This window comes from Ceratotherium simum, chromosome 12 (genome assembly GCF_057802395.1).
Source record: "Ceratotherium simum simum isolate JZ-2026a chromosome 12, ASM5780239v1, whole genome shotgun sequence".
Taxonomy (NCBI): Eukaryota; Metazoa; Chordata; class Mammalia; order Perissodactyla; family Rhinocerotidae; genus Ceratotherium; species Ceratotherium simum.
The window spans coordinates 21,307,684-21,327,302 of NC_141911.1; the positions used below are offsets into that span (position 1 = coordinate 21,307,684).

Here is a 19,619-nt window from a genome sequence, read left to right on the forward strand (position 1 = left end):
ATTTTTAAAAGTTAAATATTTTTAAACCTTTAATTTGTATAGAAAACTATTTTTATTTTCCTGAAATCAGACCAGTGTATACACATGCCCTGGTTTTCTCAAATTGACAGCTGGTTGAATCTTTCACACAACAGAGCATCAGAGTAGATGTCTTCCTAGGCAATCTTTAGAAATAACATACTTCATTTCCACCTTACATAAAACAAGAAAGCACACAATTTTTACCCAGTTACAAACATTATTCAAAACATATTTCTCCATAAAAGTATGTTTAAGGAGTTGTATACTACTGAATTCTGGTTGCCCAACACTAGGCACCCACCATAGCAGAACAGTGTCTTGTCCTCTAAACCATCAGGGTAGGAGGCCAAGAAACTGTGGTGGGATTCATTGAGTGTTAACGGTGATAGAAGGAAACTTGCAAGGAAAATTGAATTAAGTCAGAATTCTGAGTTCCAGACTGACAAGTTTCTCCTAAGCTACTCTGAGTTTTGAATAAAGAACTGCAGTAAGAGTGCACCAAGAAAGATCTGGCAACACCATCACAACACACATACCCTCCTTGTCAGACCAATGTGTCATAAAAGGTACAAATTTACAAGGGAATTTCCAGCATCTTCCTTCGTTTGTATACATCTCTCCTTCCTTCAGGCCCAGAAGAGGTTGAGTAAGATTTACCTAGCTTTGGAAGGGAAGAAATCACAGTCACAGATCCACCATAGACAGTTTTGGCACTCTGCCCACTCCCTTCCTCGTTGCTTCGCCAAAGCCCAACCTCTTGAGATGGGACAGAACGTGCCTTCAGCTTACAAACAACTCTACTAAGGCGGCCCCAACAACCCCTGTAACCTTCCTTCCGAAGTTAGTCGTGAGTCCACACTCCATTCGGGTCACCTCAACCTCACTTGAGCAGAGCACGAACCAGGAGCCCCGCCGGAGCCGGAGCGGGCGCTGGCCCCGGGGCGCTGCGCTCACGTGGTCGCCGGCCGCGGCACGTGCGCCTCCGACCTGAGGCGGCGGGAGGGAAGCGCCGCCCCGCGCGGGAGGGGAGACCCGCAGAGGCACCGGACGCGCGGAGGGGCGGGGCGGGTCCCGGGGAGATCCTGGACCCGGGGAGAAGAGGCAGTGCCAGTCCCACTGCAGTTCGCGGGGGTGTGCGCAGGAAGGAAGACACAAGTTTGAATGGGGTAGCAACTTGGAAATTTTCTTAGGGTTTATTTTAAATGGGCAAATGCGTTTGAATTCTGTCTAGCGTGAGAGCTTCCAAGGTCGTCACAATGGCCTTCTGGCCTGGAACCTACACTTGAAATCCCTGGCAAAAGAGGAAGCAAAGGTGTCCCGAGGTAGCAATTCCATCCCCCCACCTTCTGGGGAACTCTGCCCACTGGGTCTCAGGCGAGCTCTGGGGAACCGCGCCGTGGAACAAAGAGGAGGTGTTGTCCCCTCCAGATGCAGAAAGCCCGCTGAGTGCTGGTATTTAAAACCTACGGCAGCCAGCTGTGTTTATGGCTTGTTTCGTTTTGCCGGGGGAGGGGGGTGGAATCAGAACTCTAGGACGTTTTTTCCCAAACTGGGAGACGGGAGCTTGGCATTCGATCCCACTAGCACAGAACTCCAGTCAACTCGGGCCGCGGCGGCTGCCACTTGGGGGTGGGGAGGAGAAGGAAAGGAGGGGAAGAGAAGGAGGGGCGGCGGAGGGGCCGGCGAGGGAAGGAAGGAAACAGGTGAGCTCCCACCGCCACCCATCGGAAATCCAGCGCCGCGGTCCCCGGCGCGCCGCGTCCCGACCTGGAGAGGCACTTACCGGCTTTACACGGGTCCTTGTAATCTATAGTCTCGGCTTTATCCTCTTCGTTCCCATTAAAAGTGTAATCATAATCGAGGCCAGCGCAGACCCACAGCTCCCCGTAGAAAACAATCCCCGAGGCCACCAGCCACACGAGCATCCTCGGGGAAAGCGATTCCAACCCCATCCTCCTCCCCTGGAGGAAAAGGAGGGGATGGGACCCGGAGGTGAGGCGTCCGCGGTCCGCGTTGATGTGCGGGGCGAGAGGGACCGGTGCTCCTCTCCCCACCAGGAGGCTCCTCGGCGGGACCGGGGTGTTCAGGTGTCCGGAGACATACGGGTGCCGTCGGGACAGTAGAGAGGGCAAGAACTGCCTGTTACCCCCAGTTGCAGGGAGAAGTTGGCTAGGGGCCGGCGGGTGGGCGGAGGGCAGGTAAGGAGCTCGGCTCCCGGAGGCGGGGAGGGGCAGCTGCGGGCAAACTCGGCTCTCGCGGAGCGGGCGCTCGCAGCCTGCCAGGTCGTCCTTCTGGCGGCCGAACTTCCCGCGGCCGCGGCTCGGCGAGCGGCGCCCCGCGGGCTCAGCTGCCACGGGAGCTCCGGCTCCCGCGCCGCGCCCCCGCCGCTACCAGGACCCGGCGGTGGAGCGCGAGCCGCCGCCGCCTGCGCCCGCCGCCGCCGCTCCGGGAAGATGAATCCGGTCTGCACATCAGCACATCTGAACTGAAAGGGGAGACCGAGGAAGGGGGTGGGGGGCAGGCATGTCTACGCCGCGAGACCTTAAAAGCCTGCAGAAGCCAGCAAAGCAAGGAGAGCAAAAGTGTGAGGATTTGGTGATGCACTGCTTGCCTTTTTCCCCCCAGGCTGTCTTTTTACCCTCTTCCTAACTTGAAAAAAAAAAATCTTCGCATCTAACCCAATCACTTGCATCCTGCTTACTTATTCATACAATCAGGGTCAGGATCCGGGCCACAGCCTCCTCTCTGACTTCTTTTGATAGCCTTATACAAACAAACAGACACGAGCGCGCTGACAATTCCATTTATATTTTCCTAAAGATAAAAATGAATATATTATGTATCTGCGTCCGCGAACAGCAATTAATAGATGATGTACGTGTCTGTAGAGAGTGCCAGACCGGGGGTGGCGCGAGCGATCGTGATAATTTAGCTGCAAATCTCCACTTCCCCTCCCCCCAAATAAACAGCTAGTGTGTTTCTTTCCTTTGCTGCTGTTTAACCTTAGTGCAGCCTAGGAACGGAGGAAAAGTGCCTGAGCCTCCGCGACTTAGGTAAGGAAATGGACTGCTTTAAAATTCTCCCAATCAACAAAGTTTTGCTAAGAACTAAGATCCTCAGAACTGCAATTAAAAAAAAAAATCCAAAATCAAGTTACAGATTGCTGCAGCAGGAAACGCTAAGACCTTGCTGATGGGCTGGCGCTATGGCTCACGTGGGCGCAGGAAGAGAAGTTGGAAGGAATACTCGGGAAGCAAATTTTCTGACAGTTCTGGCGTCCATGCCCTGAGCTGCTCAGTATCCTTTGGCGTCAGTTGTTTTACTTCAGAGGAGAGTGTGTAAAACCTGGCAGCAGGATCAGCGAGGTAAAACCACATGTCAGTCTAGCAGACGCAAGACAAACACAGGTTGTGGGAAATTGGGGAGGGAAAAAAAAAATCAGAGGAAATCTCTGCAAAACCCCTGTTGTGAGCAATTCAGAGGTTTCCCCACATCTGCAAGTAGTTTCCAAAATAGGTGAGAGGACTTCTCCCCCCGCAAATTTCCAAGGGACTGGTGATTGGAAGCCTTCCTTTTTCCAACTAAATCTTGAACTGTCACTTTAGCAGGGACTTGTAAAAAATTTTCTGTTGCCTTTTCATCTTCATTTAACGTTTAAATTGCCCCCCTTTTGCAATTTACCATCAACATACAGTCTCATCTAGAGGGAAATAGGAAGGTAACCACACACACATACCTTTGACAGGTAGACCCAGTCTTTGGTTAGGAGATTTGACCAGGTTCCATGTCTGTTAAAGAAAAATTAGAGGCTAACCTTGAAGAAATATCAACTATTTCCAACTTAAACGAAGAGTAAAAGGATGGGAGGGCTAGGTAGAACTGACTGATTCAACGTTCCTGGCAAAACTGGGGCTTTTTCAGAGGCCACTGCAGTGATGGAGCCTCCCTTCTCTAGTAGATCTCAAACTTTTAATCCCAGGTCACAGAGCAGAGAATAGTTGTGAAAAGAACATGTTCAATAAGCAGGTAGAGGTATTTGGTTTTGAAATCTCTTGCTGAGTCATTCTCAAATTCTTTTACCCATCCAAAAAAAAAAAAAATGTTTGCATAATTAATAATGGTGTTGCTCTAGTGCAGTGCTAAACAAAAATGTATTCTGCCTAGCCCATCTAAAAACCTAGAAAATGAGACTTTCCTTTAGAGGATTTTTGCTATTGAGCTGCTGTCAGTGTCCCCACCCTCTACCCCTAGGCTTTTAAAATGTCCCCTGTTAATCTAAATGATTGCAAACATCTCCTCAGAGTATTTTATCACATGTAAGTTTGCAAGAGTTTGTGCTTGGAGTTTGCCTAAATATCACTTACTTTGCAAGATTAAGTATGTTTCATTCATTTGTCCTGAAAAAAGTGGTACCATATAGGGAATCTGCCTCATTATATAATGATGCGTGTTATGTTTTCCTTACAGAATTTATCACTGCTTAGTTTTACAATTTTATAAATTTGCAATCCAGAGTTAGAATGATTGAAGTAGTAGAACTTCAAATTAAAATACAGAAATGTTTCTTTGTAGCTAAAATACTTGCAGAGAATATTTATTTACATCACAATATTCTAGGCCTCAATCCCTGTTTTATTTTTAGATATTATTTTAAAATACTTATTAAATCTAACTCTAAGTTTATGATAATAAATTACCTGCATTTAAACTTTATGTCTGTAGTTGCTATGATTGCAAACTACAAATAGATTTTGGTCTGTCCATGAAAAAACATAAATGTGCAAGAATTTGCAAAAAATATAAAAAACAAGAATATGCGTGTGAGAAGGGAGTTGAGTATTCTGTCAGAATGTAGCCACATACATGTGCAGTATGTGAATCCCATCGCCTCAGGAAGATACAAAGAAGAGATTGGCTCCTTTAGTAAGACATGTGCTGAAGTAATCTTGGCATCTAGCTGGCCACTGCCCCTGACTGCCATTGTCACCTACCGCAGGATCCCATCACCCTCCAGCCATCCTGGGGAATAAAGCCACCCAAGATAGCTGAAGCAAGAGGTACGCTTTACGCCAATTGGCACATCCTGTTTACTATCACAGTAGTTAAAATAAACTTGCCTTGTAGATAATGTCAATTAGAAGCGTCTATTTTTCTAATCTAGTCAATTTGTGAAAAGCTAGTTGTAATCGTTTTTTGTTATGAAAGCAAGTAATACACAAGTGTATTCCCCTCATGTTCGTTGTAAATAAAGGATAATAATTCAGATGTGTATGGAATAAAATATGCTTCCCTGTCTCCCTTGGTCTGACCCTCCTCCTCTGAAGTAAACACTGTTAACCTGTTAACCAAATAGTGTGTATATAGATCGACTCCTTTGAAATTGTCTTATCTGTAGATCAAAAACAACAAATATTGGCAATTTCATACGGTTCAACCTATTACTTCAAGGCTTTTAAAAAACTTCTGCTTTGTATTAATGCTGTTATTCTTCTGAATTAATCATCTCAGTCAAATATTTTTAAATAAAGAGATGATTCTCTGGGCCTTGATGGCTTTTGACTTCATTTTCTTTCCTTTTTTTAAAATCTTATATTCTATGATTTTTTTATATCACATTATTTCATAGATCACCACTGCAGTATGCTCCCAACGCTTGATAATTAGGATGACACTGCGTTCAATCAAAATCTGTGCTTATCGCTCTTTCCTAAGTAACAAATATAGTGTCAGAGAGAATGAAAAAGTGAACAGAGGCAATGTTTGCTTGATAAGAAAAGTGTTAAGGGATTTGTTTGTTAAGAAAAAGACGCAAAAAAGAAAAGAGCCTTCCTTCTGCAATGGATTCTGGTCTGAGTATGGTCTACTCACCTAGGGTTCTCTGGTCTTTCCCTGGTACTTGCTACTTTGGTGTATTATCCTCGTCTCTAGCATGCCTAGGCGAGGGGGAACAGAGACATCCTTTGTTTTTTATGGCTTTTAGCTTCTCCAGATTTTTTAACTGTCCCTTTCACCCCTTCTGATGTGACCCTCTACAGCATACATAATGCTTTATTTTACCATCTTTCCTTTAGGCTCTCTCTCAGCCCTGAGCAATTCCACATAGCGTCTCCTAATTCTAGTTCAGTTTCTGAAAGTATGGGACTTAAACCACTGATGCTACATGAGACTATTTTAGGTAATATAGTGATAAACTTTTAAAAAATATTAATAGTTACATACATAAATATTAATAGTTACAGGACTGTGTGTATTAGAAAAAATAATTATTAACAAATATGCAATTGGATATATATTTCTTTTCTTTTTTTTTTTTTTTTTTTTGTGAGGAAGATCAGCCCTGAGCTAACATCCGATGCCAATCCTCCTCTTTTTGCCAAGGAAGATTGGTCCTGGGTTAACATCCATGACCATCTTCCTCCACTTTATATGGGACGCCGCCACAGCATGGCTTGACAAGCGGTGCATCGGTGCACGCCCGGGGTCCGAACCTGCGAACCCTTGGGCTGCTGAAGCGGAGCATGCACACCCAACTGCTGTGCCACCAGGCCGGTCCCGGATATGTATTTCTTATAATGATGCTTAGGTTAAAAAACAAGTAAGTTGGTTTATAATATTAAGTGAATAATAAAGGCAGCATGTGAATGTTAACTGATGTTTGATAACACTAATTCAATTCCTGTGGCCCCCTACCCCACACTGTCTCTGGACAACAACACTTTCCCCCTTTCATCACACCTATACCACCGTCTCTCCCTTCTCTTACCTGCTTATTACCCATTCTCATTTCCAGCAGCCTAATGTGGAAAGGCTGCGTTTGGACACAGAAGCTGCATGTATTCACTGTTAGCACTTTCAGTCTATCAGCTTGTTTAAGCATCATTTGCCATATAAGTCTCAGGAAGAGCCACTGACTAGTTTGTTCAGAAACCACATATTATTGCCTAACAACATCTGGAAATGATTGCATTCTTTATTCAGGCGTCTCATTCAGGCATCAGCTTTGCCAAAGGGAAATAGAGGGAAAAGAGTGGAGTAAGAAAGGGGTCATCTCATTTCCCACCTGAAGGAAGTCATAGGTTTGAGTCCACTAATAGTATTCAATTGTGCAACTTCTACGCTTATACTGAATGCTTACTCTTGTCCCCTGAACACCTAGCCATGGAGGCACAACAATATGGAGCTTGGAAACAGTCCTTCAACCCAAATTCTAGCTCTCTGCTTACTAGCTTGGTAACTTTGAAATCACTTTTATAACCTCATGTGTCCTCACTTTCCTTATCCCTAAAATAGGGATAATCGTAGGTGTAATAATATTTCATAGAGTTGTTATAAGGGTTAAGTTAGTTAATATATGTGATGTGTTTACAGTTCCTAATATATAGTGAACTTTAAGTATCTGTTTGCTATTATTATTATCTTGAGAGAGTTCTAAAAAGTCAAACTATTTCCAGTCCCCAGGTGTAAGCATATTAAAAAGGTAGTTATTATTATTAATTGGCATTTTCCTTGTAATCTATGGGGAAAACCTCTAGATTGTGAGATTTTTCACTGTCAGGTAAGAAATTCAGCACACACACATGTACCTGGTTACAAATTAAATAAAGCTAGGACAGTTTTATTTGAAAAATTCCACTAATACAAAACTGATCAAATTGAAATATAGTCATGTGTCACTTAATGACAGGAATACGTTCTGAGAAATGCGTCCTTGGTCAATTTCATCATTGTATGAACGTCATAGAGTGTGCTTACACAAACCTAGGTGGTATAGCCTACTACACACTTAGGCTATATGGTACTAGTCTTATGGGACCACCATCATATATGGGGTCCATCATTAACCAAAAAGTCCTTATGCCACACACGACAGTAAAGATTTAGGTGATGTTGCTGGTGTTGCTTATAAATTCCCCGATAATATACTTCTGTGACTGAAATCTAGACTGCCTCTCATCTGGACATTTTCTGTCCCCTTAATTTAGCCAATTTGGTGCTGTGTTCATATTTTCGTGTTATGAGCATAAAGTAGATCTCCTAACTCTTCCTATGCAATTTCCCTATCAAGTGAAATTTGCACATCATTTCATTCTACTCACTTCATGAAGATTAAAAAACAGACACTGAAGCCTTTGATAAGGCATACGATATACTTCCAATGAAATGACAATGACTTAATTTAAAAAATTAAATAATGAAGTAGTACCAGCTTCTTGTGAGAAAGAAATGCCCAAACTCCCTAGGGCCCATTATCCAGGCCAATCATTTGCCAACATTTTTCTAATCTTATGCTATTTTGAAGATAGGGAGTAAGAGTTGGAGTGAGTGAGTTGTTCGTGAACATATACCGTCACTTTACAGTCTTTGACCCTCCACTGGTTCCTTCAGCTGGCCACTCATCGGGGGCCTGCAGTTCTGTTAATGTCACTGACAAGCACTAGGCAGTGGAGAACTGCATGTCTGACCATAGCCAAGAGCCTCTAGCCCCAGCTAAAGCCCACTCTTCCAGCAAGAATCTGGTCAAGTCTCACTTTGCATTGTTTCTTTCCTGACTCGCCAGATTATATTCTAGACAGGAGTGCCTCTACTCTGCCTTGCATTCAAGTCATTGATCTCATCGAGGCCATGTCTTTTCCATGCATGAATCCTACAAAATGCTTTGCACGTGCTAGTGCAAAATAACTTTTTTTACTGACAAAAATAGAATTGAATCTCTTTCAACAATCTAAGTGATATTCTAATATTCCATCACTGGAAACATTTAATGCTAGAATAAGAGTGAAAATTAATTTCAAAAGTCTATAATATAAAAATAGAGTTTGGGATCAGAAAATGTCTTCCAATCCGTGTTATTCTATTTGTTAGATGTCTTGGGACACATTCTTTCTTAGTTTGATATTTCTCACCTCTAAAATTAAATGCTTACCTCATATGGTTATTTTGCAATGCAAACACATCAGGTATATAAATCACTTAGCATGGAGCCCGGCATTTGACCGGAGCTCAGTGGCTATGAAGTCCTCCCCTCTTCTCCTGCCCATCAATACATATATTCATGAGAACACCAACAATCAAATCAGAGACTCTGAAAGGAAACTTTTAATAAGTATTTATAAAATAGTTGGGAAAAACAAGCTTTTCTTCCTTCCCAGATAAGAAGAGGATATGAAGGGAGACTGAAAAAGGAGAATGCTTACATTCATAGCAGGATTCATTTACTTCAGGATTTCATCTCTCCTTTCCATCCTCTACATGTAAACAACTAAATGTCCAAATGGTAGTAATACCCATTACTTTGTTAATTTATCTTCTCGAAATAAATTTCTGACAGCCTGGATTTATCAAGGCAAACATCTTTTGGTAATCAGTAAATAAAAACACAATGTGCTGAAATGAGTTACATTGGAAAAGCTGACATTGTCTACGAACTTCTTGGATAAGTTGTTGGATAATTGGTTGGTATATATTTAAAACTTGTGCGACTTCCGTTTTTATGATGCATTGTAAAATCACCAAGTTATTTTATAACTTATTTAACTCTATTCATAATATGCAGCTGCGCATGAGCACTAGTTTTTCTGAGTATTTCTAAACTCTCCATTATGCTCTGGGTCTTGTTCCAGGGCCAGGCCAAATTTATTTTGTAAGCCGCTCTGAGCTTTCAGGTGGCAATAATTAATGACCTTGGCCTTTCTCTTCAGGCATTATAACTCACTTCGGGTCGCTTTTCCAACCACTAAAGCAAGAGTTTTGCACTATAAAACCAACTTCCAATCAATAAGAAGCATCTGAGATATGTTTATTTATATATTTATTGCTTTTCATCTTCAAAGCACTCTAACATTAACTAATGGTCCCTAAAATAGGTGAACATGGTTTGTTTGAGGCTAGCAACACCAACTCTAAAAGTCGGAGATGTTGAAGTGGCCACGACTCAGAGGGGACAATTTCCTTCATGTTTTTCCTCTTCCTCATCCCCTGGAGAAAGCTTTCATTCAGATTTACTCTATGTCTGACAACCAAAACAAAGATCTTGTCAACAGAGCAGAGCACAGTTGGGCCAGGATATCAACTGTCTGAGCAGTGGATTCCAATTGTCTCACAGGGCAGTCGAGCCTGGACTCCCCACATTGTCTTTGCCAGGGTACACAGGAGAGCTGGGTTATCAAAGCGAATGACTCAGACAGGTTTTGAAAGCACCCCTCATTCTCAATTATCTAGCTATTTCAGATGAAAATGGGTGTGGTGTTCTAACTTTTTGCTAGCGGGAAAGTGCTGACATTTCTGGAGAATTTCCTCCGTTTTCTACTTTGGTTAGCATGTATTCGATAGAAGGTTAGACCCAGTGCATTGCAAATTATTACCACTCCTCTAAAAACACCACCATCTGTGAGTTGAGGTCACAGTTCACTTGTAAGTCTATGCTTAGTATCCTGCTCCTCACTATTAGCTATTCTGGTTGTAACAGAGATGGAGAGCATTGCTATCTTTTTTCTCTCTCTCACTGTTCTTTAAAAGGAATAAAAAAAGGTCTGCTCATTCATATGGGTTCCAACATCAACACAAAAAGTAATTAAATTCTATTGCTAGAACAGTTTCTGACTACAGCTCCCTTTTAAAATAAAACACTTTAATACTTTCAAAAAAGAATGACAAAAGATTGAAACATTTCTAGATAACCTGTAAAAATGAGTTGGTTCTCCTTTATTTTCTTGCTCTATAAGAACAATTGCTCTGAGAAATGGAAATTGTCATGTGTTTGGCTTTAAAATCAGTGCAAAGTTTATGGCTTACTCTTTTGAAATCATCAGACCACATGCAGAGAACCTGAAGCTGTTTGCTTTTAATTAATAGTAAAACAGGAAAGCAATTAGTAGAACAATTAATTCAACATGTAGTGGAACCCTTTATTAGCCATTTTTATTCTAGTAACCTAGTACATAAATACCTCAGTTCACATCGCATGCTCTCAAAGGGCAAATTAAATTATCACGAAACAGGAAGCTCCTCATAAAATAAAGTGTGTACAAGTTAATGATATTAACTCTACAAAAAGTGTAATATCAGAGTAGACCAGTTACTGACTTGGGCTCTTCCTTACCCCTAAAAATTAACTTGCTTCTAACTAAATCGATATTTACTGCTTTGACTTCAGTATCTGAGTTATTTTTAATAAATAATTTCTAAAAATAATAAACATCAAAGTGAACAATGTGATGATAAATTTTAATTTAGCTCCATAGAACTTATTTTATTGTAAAATTAATTAGTTGTTTCTTCTTCAAATGTCAAATAGTCTAGGCTGAAGCAATGACTATTTTTTTAATGTGTAAGATTTCCTATGGCTTTTGAATTTCTATTGAAGATGAAATCTGTTTTTCCCCAACTGTCTTAATATATTTTTCCATAAAATTAATCCTTTAACCATGTCACTCAATTCAGGGTAAGTTTTCAGAATGATTTCTCCATTTCAAAGTTCTCCTGAGGATTTACAACTAGTACTTTTGTACACAATCATGAGAGATTTTTCTATATATTTTAAGCATATTTTGTTTTATTAATGTTCTAGTTAATATGATGGGCAAGAAAGTCAAAGGTATGAGCTCCACATCAGAGTTTGAGTATTGAAAGTACTGTACATAAGGAAAGTTGAAAATTAAGATTCCTAAAGGAATATTTGCAGGTGGAACCCACTAAAATGTATTAAGCAAAGGACGAGACAATATTACCTCCTTGTTTTGCAATATGATTAACTAAAACTTAAAGAAATATTCGTTTTGTAAGTGTTGAGTTTGTAACATTGATTGTGATACTAATTAAATATCTCTAACACTTCATAAAAGAGAGAAAATGTAATAATCATCTAAGTCATCAGATAATTTTAACTATATTGAAGGATTTGCCCTGGAGAATGGTATACCAATCCTTCAGATCCTGTTTTTCTACCAGGTCTTCAAAAGCCACATAGCCTTGAAGCTCTTAGTTTCAAAGAGAGAAACAGAGCAGGAGTCGGGCACCAATTGGCATTCATGTGTTTTAGAGTGTGGTGTTCTAACTGACGTGCTGTCGGAGACATTACCTGGACTGTACAAAGAGGATGCTTTATGCAGACTACTGTTGGCAACTGTGTCCTTGTTGGCTGGTCAGTTTTTTGACATCCTGCGACCTCTAGTGAGAACCAGAAGTTGTCAGCCAACATAAATTTCCTTGCCCAGTCTGCGTCCCTATAGGAACTGCAGAGAAAGAAAAAAATCTCAGCAAGGACCATAGGATACTTTTTTTTTTTTTCACATCACAGCATTGATTGAGGTTTGAGAGGATGAAAAGAGTAAAAAATATACACCCTTAGAAAATTTTCGTGAAGTTTTCTGGAAATTTCATTACAGTCATTAGAGTACCTTCAATTACTATCCTAAAGGGAATAAAAATGCATACAAACGAAAGGAAAAACGGTGAAGAGTCCAATAATGATATAAGCTGAGTATCAAAAGAGAAAAGAAAATAATGTGCCTCTTCTATATGTTATAAATGATTAAAAGTGGACACTCATTTTGACATTAGTTTTTCAGCAAACATTTTTGTAAATTATATGCTCTAATTTTAGAATGATACAATTATACTGTATTTTGATTAATCCTATAAAGCATAATATTATTCCCTGAAATTAAGATATTAAATAATTAAGTGCATTTCAATGAAAAACATAAATGCATAAATAAGTACGTAAGGTATGAATGAGAACACGATGGCCTAATCTCAAAGCACATAGCACAGCACCCGGCATGCTGCTCATTCTGAAAAGTTTAGCTGTAATAGCCATAAGTTTTATAATGATGCCTAGTTGTTTGAGGTCAATATATACTTATTAACAGTATAGTATAGGCACAGAGAGATGACTGACACACGGTCACCACCCTGACTAAATCCAATAGGGTGGAGACAGGTATAACTTGATAGAATGTGATAAATACCTTACATGACGAACAAGTGAAAATTACAGATGTTCTATGAAAAATGATCACTTCACTTTAGGAAATGAGGGAAGAATTTTTATAGGGGTGTTGTACGTTAATAGAGAACATGAGGGAGAATGAAAGAGGAATAAGCAAGCACTTTTCTGCTTTCTTGGATGCTCTTTAAATTCTGTTCATTTTCCTTGGCCTTATTTTAGCCTTCACTTCATCTGTTATACAAGGATAGAAAATATTCTCTTTTTAGATGTTACCTTGGATAATAATCTTATATTTCTTCCCAAATTTCGCATATTATAACTTTCTATATTTAAATCTTTCTGTTGTTAATAGCAAATATATTAATGCATTGTTTACATCGGAATTTGGTATAAATAATACAAACTTAAAATGAGTTTTACACTTAAATATCTATGTATGGTTTTTTAATGTTTCAGAGTTATAGTTGCTATGGGGATTATAAAATTTACAGTCACTGAAAAAATCTAGAACCCCCTATATCTCTTTAGTGCTATAATATTTAAGAATGTTCCAAGAGACATGAGTTCAGTCAAAAATTCTTCTTGAAATAAAAAGGTAAGATTCCTTGATGAAATAAATATCTTTTGGAGATATATTTTATACATAACATTTTATATTTTATTTATTTAATAAAATATATGTATCCCCCAGAGTAAATAAATGTATTTAATTGAATCGAATCTCAAACTTTTTTTGACAATCTCTTAAAACTTCTGTTCTAGGGTCATTTTTGAGAAATACACCTATAAATATTTACGCACAGCAATATTTTATACTCACATGCACATATAATGTAATATATATAATGTTTAACTATGGGTACATAATGCTAAATTAGAGATATATATGCAAGTAATTACTATAAATTTAATTTTTCTAAGATTTGAGTGTGAAAGTGATTCTCATTATGTCATAAGAGTTCCACTGGACAAACTCCACCCATACAATGACAAAATATTTTTTTATCCAGTCAATCAATACAACACAACGCTAATTGATTAAATTTAGCCAGATTGTAACTTGTTTCCTCTGATTATCTTTTCTCTCTCTTTCTTTCTTTTAGGTGGGAATTTAGTCTAAATAGTCCTAGAACTATTCTTATGGATCTAGCTTCCTAAAATTCTTATAAATTGGTTTTTAGACTAAGGAATATTATAAGAAAAGATAAGAATTTACATGATTTTTTTCCTCCATCGTATCTGGAAATAGCAGGCTAGTTTCAAATTTTGCAATTAGTAATTTTGAAAAAGTAATTTCAATTAATCAACCAATATAATTCAATTAAACACAATGTGTGGACTGAGGTGACATAGTCAAAAAATGTATATTAACTTTTAAAACATCAGCTATTTGAATCTTTTAATGATACTTTGTTAGCATGGCTCATCCGAATCATAGTGATTGAAATAAATGATCACAGATCATGTCCAATTCCCTCATTTCCAAAATAATTGAAACTGTTATTTCCTTAGACAACCACATGAGTGGCAGGGAGCCTGTAAGAATCTTACCTGTAGTCACTTTCTTTGGGTTTAGCCTGAATTTTCTCTTTAAGTTTCCAGTTCAAGATCTGAGCTAGATGACTGAGTCTTCAGTTGTCACAAATTCTTTATAATGTATGTGAGTGTTAGGACTTCAGAAAGTGCTTTGAGATACATTGCAGCCCGCCATTGGGAACAGCATTGCTTAGCTCTGTCTCCACATGCAAAGAGATATGGATAAAGGCATTTTCTTCGACATAATGGATGGAGAAGAACTGAGCAACAACACCCAGATCAGTCTACTAGTATTCACTTGGCCATCATCTTACACCCTCAACAAGTTTGGTCACTCAGAAGCTCTCTAATTACTCAGAGAGAAATTAGTAACAGGTTTAATGCTATTCAAAGATAATATGGTAGAATTTGTTGTTCATGCTGCTGGTGTTGGTGTTGTTTTATTGCTCTCTGAAGAACCTGACCCGCAAGTAAACCAATGCTAAGAAGTAAATTCAGTTTTATTTTTTTCCCAACTCAATTCAACCAGCATTCTGTTATGCACTCCAGGGAATAAAATGGAAAAGACACGATTTCTTACCTGAAGCAAGGTATACTTTTATAATGTGAAAATATTTACAGCTGATTATTTGGCTGCCATGGAAATTCAAAATGGCTACATCGCCATAAAATGATGACTAAAGAAATAGTCAGTATAAATCTTTTGAACATTGTACAATAGTTTCTATTTCTATTTTATTCATCCTTTTATGAACACAATGCTGCATAGAATAAGGTCTATATAACTACTTCTTTAGTAATTAAAGAATAGTGAGTAAACATACTAATTTATGATTCATAAATCACATGCTAGGTAGCCTATCTGTCTTCTTGAGTAATTTTATCATTTGCTTTGTTGCTTAGCTGAATTGAAAGGTGCACTCAACTTGATAATTCCAATCAGTTGTAGAAAGATTTTGCCGCTTTTACACTGTTAAACAGTATCCACTCATAAGCATTAGCTATTTTTCTGTATCACATACCCATTTTGCTACAAGAAAAATCATATGTTCAGACTTTTTGGATGCTAAGATTATACTTTTCATCACTGAAAATTATAGTTTTTCTCTGCTAGCTTTTATGAATATTTCAGAGTGTGGAATGCTGTAAACTTTGGAGGCTAACAGTATGCAAGCTAAACAATTTAAAGACTCTAGTCTCAGCTCAACTGATTCTTTTTTATATTTTGAGATTTTTCCATCCGGTACATCTGGTGCAGGGATTAGAGAAGAGTGACTTTTCCATCAGTGGAAGTTCCTTTGTAGGAATGATATTTCTCATAGAAATATCCTTATAGATATCCTTGTAGAAATGATATTCTATCTGCTGAGAGGCTTGATTCTTCCATGGATATTTAGGTTTTTACTACATTTTGAATCAAATTTGATAATTTCATTTTTCTTAGAAAATCATGGTCTCTGTTTCATTTGTTTGATCAAAATTTTCCAATTTATAAACTGATGTAAGCACAGTATTTTATTATAATTTTTAGTTTTGTAATCATACAACTCACGTTCTTTTCATTTCCAATTTTACGCATTTCCAATTTAACTTTTATTTACTTATTAGACTAGTCAAAAAGAGTTCTTTTACTTAATTTATCTTTTTCTGTACTAATTCCTTCTTCATTTTATGCTTATTTTATTGAAATTGGTTTTTTTTAACAGTTAAAAATCCTCAGTACATTTATTTCTATTTCTTTAAGCATGAGAAGATTTATGATGAATTAGCATACCATTTGGACTTCGGTTGCAGGAGCAAAAACTGTTTTATCTATTTTAAGCAGAAAGAAATTTGGCGGGGAATTGTATGCCTTTTAGAGAGTTGTTGGAAGGCCTGAAGAAGCAGACTTGATTCAGATCTGGCGGGAATGACCCCAGAAGAAGACCACAAAACTTGCCTGCCAAGGGAGGCACCACATTTGATATAATCATAAAGGAAGGAATTGGGAAGCCATCACTGGAAATGTTGACTTCAAGAACACACCCCCTTAGCGTTGATCCAGAAATCAGGAAGTCATTGTCACCACCACACCTATTTCTGATGCAACACCGAAACACTGCTACAGAAAACCCAACTTCTCAACCACAGTGCCCACTAGGAGAAACTGCCTCAGCAGCAAGAAATTGCTTCTGCCAATTTTCATCTTCTAGAGCTCTGCTGCCCAACATAGTCGTCATTAGCCAAATGTGGCTACTGAACATTTGAAATGTGGTTCGTCAAAATGGAGATGTACTCTGTTTAAAATACACACCAGTTTTCAAAAACTATATAGAAAAAAAAGAATGTAAAATATCTCAATTTTTAACATTGGTTACATGTTGAAATGATGATATTGTGAATATACTAGGTAAAATAAAATGCATTATTAAAAATTAATTTCATCTGTTTTCACTTTTTGTAATGTGGCTACCAGAAGTTTTAAAATTGCTTATATGGCTCACATTAAATTTCTATTGGACACTGCTGTTCTAGAACTCAGAAGAGTGCATCTCTTAGAAGAACCAATTTCACATCCAAAAATTTAGTTGCCAGGACGTCATGTAAAAGTTGGTTTTAGCTTTCTAGTTCCAGTCATTCAGAAAGCCCCCCAGCTGGAAACCAAAATGGATATTGAGCAAGCTAAGTCACTATATCTTCCACATGAAGTATTTTTTAGTAAAAAGCTCATGCAATATCTCAGAGGTTTAAAATTTATTTTTCTCATTGTGATGATTTTTTGATAGTATGTAATTTTATTCTAATTTTATTTCACTCAAAAATTAAGATTTATTTTTTTAATTTCAAAGTACTTGAATTTTTGTTTTCTTTTTTTACCAATTTATTATTGATTTTTATTTCCTTTTATTTTTTATGCTGTGATTAAAGAAGGTGCTATTTTTGCTGTTTAGAATGTATTAAGATGTTTTTGGGGCCAAAATATGAGTTTTTGCAAAAGCTCCATAGACATGAGAAAGAAACAGATTATCTCTGCTGTAGCAGAAGAAACTTAATTAGTATATGTTAATATCTTTATTTATATTAGTCAAACTGTTACTCCCTTTGCATTTTGTTTTGTTTTTGTTATTACTGTTGTTGCATTTTGTTTTGTTTTTGGCCTGACAGATCTGCTAAAAGTAAGGATGTCTAGAAGTCTCCAACTTTGCTAAAAATCATTTACGGTTAGGAGATGAAGTAAAACATTTAACAAATGAACAAAATATAGGCTGATAAGGGATAAGTGTAATCTAAAAGACAAAAATAGAAACCATGAAAAGTTCAACGTGAGGAAACATTTTGTCTGTGGGGATTGGGAAAGGCATCATATAGGATAAGACATTTTACGTGATTCTTAAAATATGAATAGGATTTGGAGTTGTAGAGGAGAGGAAGGGGTTATAGCTCATGGGAGCAAATAAGCCAAGGTTGGTCGTGTGACAACATGGTGAATGTTTGCTAAAGCTAATGATATGGACTGCCTGGAATATGAGTTACATATTGGAAAGAAGAGGAAAGGAACCAGAAAAAAAAAATGGTACAGCTTGTGCAATTGTTCACGTCATAGGCAATGAGGAGCCAGTCAAGATTTTGAGAGACAAAATAAGAGTTGATGGTTTTGGAAGGTTAATCTGGTGTAGTTTTCAGGAATTATTCAAAAGTGGAGGGTGTGGAGGAATACGTTGCCACAGTTCATGTCACAGGGATAACAGTGAGCATGTCAGTCTGTTGAATGGAGTACTAAATACTCCATTAAGGAAATCAATTACTATAAAGGAGTAATTCATAGAATTTGATAAACTAGATTAATTTTATTTTTCAGTGGAGAAGGACAACAAAGGAAAAAGAAGAATCAACCCCAACACAAAGAGTTCTAACTAGAATGACCAGAGATGCCAGAAACAGAAATATAAAGATCAGGAAGTCTTGTTAACTCCCAAATTTATATCTCCTCTGTGCTCAAGACTCATATATTCAATTGCCAATCTCTATTGGGGTACTTCTTATACATCTCAAAGTTAACATGTTCAAATTAAGTTCTTAAATCCAAACAGGTCTTCCCCACCCTGATTCTATCCCACATTGTAGCCATATCTCTCACCTCAATGAATTTTCTGTCTTGCATACTAAAATTCCTTTGAAAATATTTTTTAATAGTTACATAATATTCTACTTTATGGAAGCAGCTGAATTACCTTCACTGTTTCTCAATTGTTGGACATTTAGACTTATCCCCAATTTCATGGTGTTTCAATGAGCATTCTTACTTAAGCTACTTTTGTTATTATTTCCTTAGAATATATTCCTTAGCATAATTCAGTAAGAATAAAATCACATAGTGAAATTAATGTCAAAAAGTATGATCATTATTTAAACTCATATTACATATTATCTTTTTAGAAGGTTTTGCCATGTTTATATTCTATCAGCAGTATATGAGTGTATTCTCACCACACACCTACCCAAAAGTGAATAGACTCTACTTTTAATCTTCGACAATTTTAAGGTGCAAAACAGTATTATTGCATTAACTAGAATTTATTTGATTAAATAATAGTGATGTTGAACAATTTTTTCTAATATTTATTAAACATTTGTATTAGTTTTTCGGGGAATGACCTTTTATAATCCTTGCCTAGTTTTCAGTTGGACTATTTTGAATTTTCTTTATGGATTTTTTTTTTTTCATAATCACTGTAAATGTTTTTCCCAAGTTTGTCATAAGGGGGAGCAGAATATGTGACCCCAAAGTATGCCACTTTGGTATGTGGATTATTTTGAGCTGAAGGCAATCAAGCCCCAGCAGACTCAAGAAAAACTTTTAACTACCTAAAAGAATTTAGATAGGAGGCTTTGTTCAGAAAGAGAGTTATTACCAGAGATAAATTTTATTTGAATGACCTATCTGTAGGGCAGGTAAAACATCTAATTCATCTAATTACCAAAATTTGCCCTTATTGTCCTATGAATTAAGCTCCTCCCCTTTGAAGCCCCTGGCCCCTATCCCATTCCTTACCTCAAAATGGCATGTAAGCCTCAATTACTTTCTCCTTTCTCCTTGTGTCTCATTGTCTTTGTGGAGCCCCTCTACATATGT

The 19,619-nt window shown here is 38.0% G+C and overlaps 1 protein-coding gene across 1 annotated transcript in view; it reads right to left on the reverse strand.

Moving 5' to 3' along the window:
- The window catches only part of TLL1 (tolloid like 1), a 196,513-nt gene extending 194,254 nt beyond the window's left edge, over nt 1-2,259 (reverse strand). The window contains exon 1 of the mRNA XM_004433468.3: nt 1,805-2,259. Coding sequence (XP_004433525.1) covers nt 1,805-1,973 — 169 coding nt within the window. The 5' untranslated portion in view covers nt 1,974-2,259. The remainder of the gene's footprint in view (nt 1-1,804) is intronic.
- Nucleotides 2,260-19,619: the final 17,360 nt, after the last annotated feature.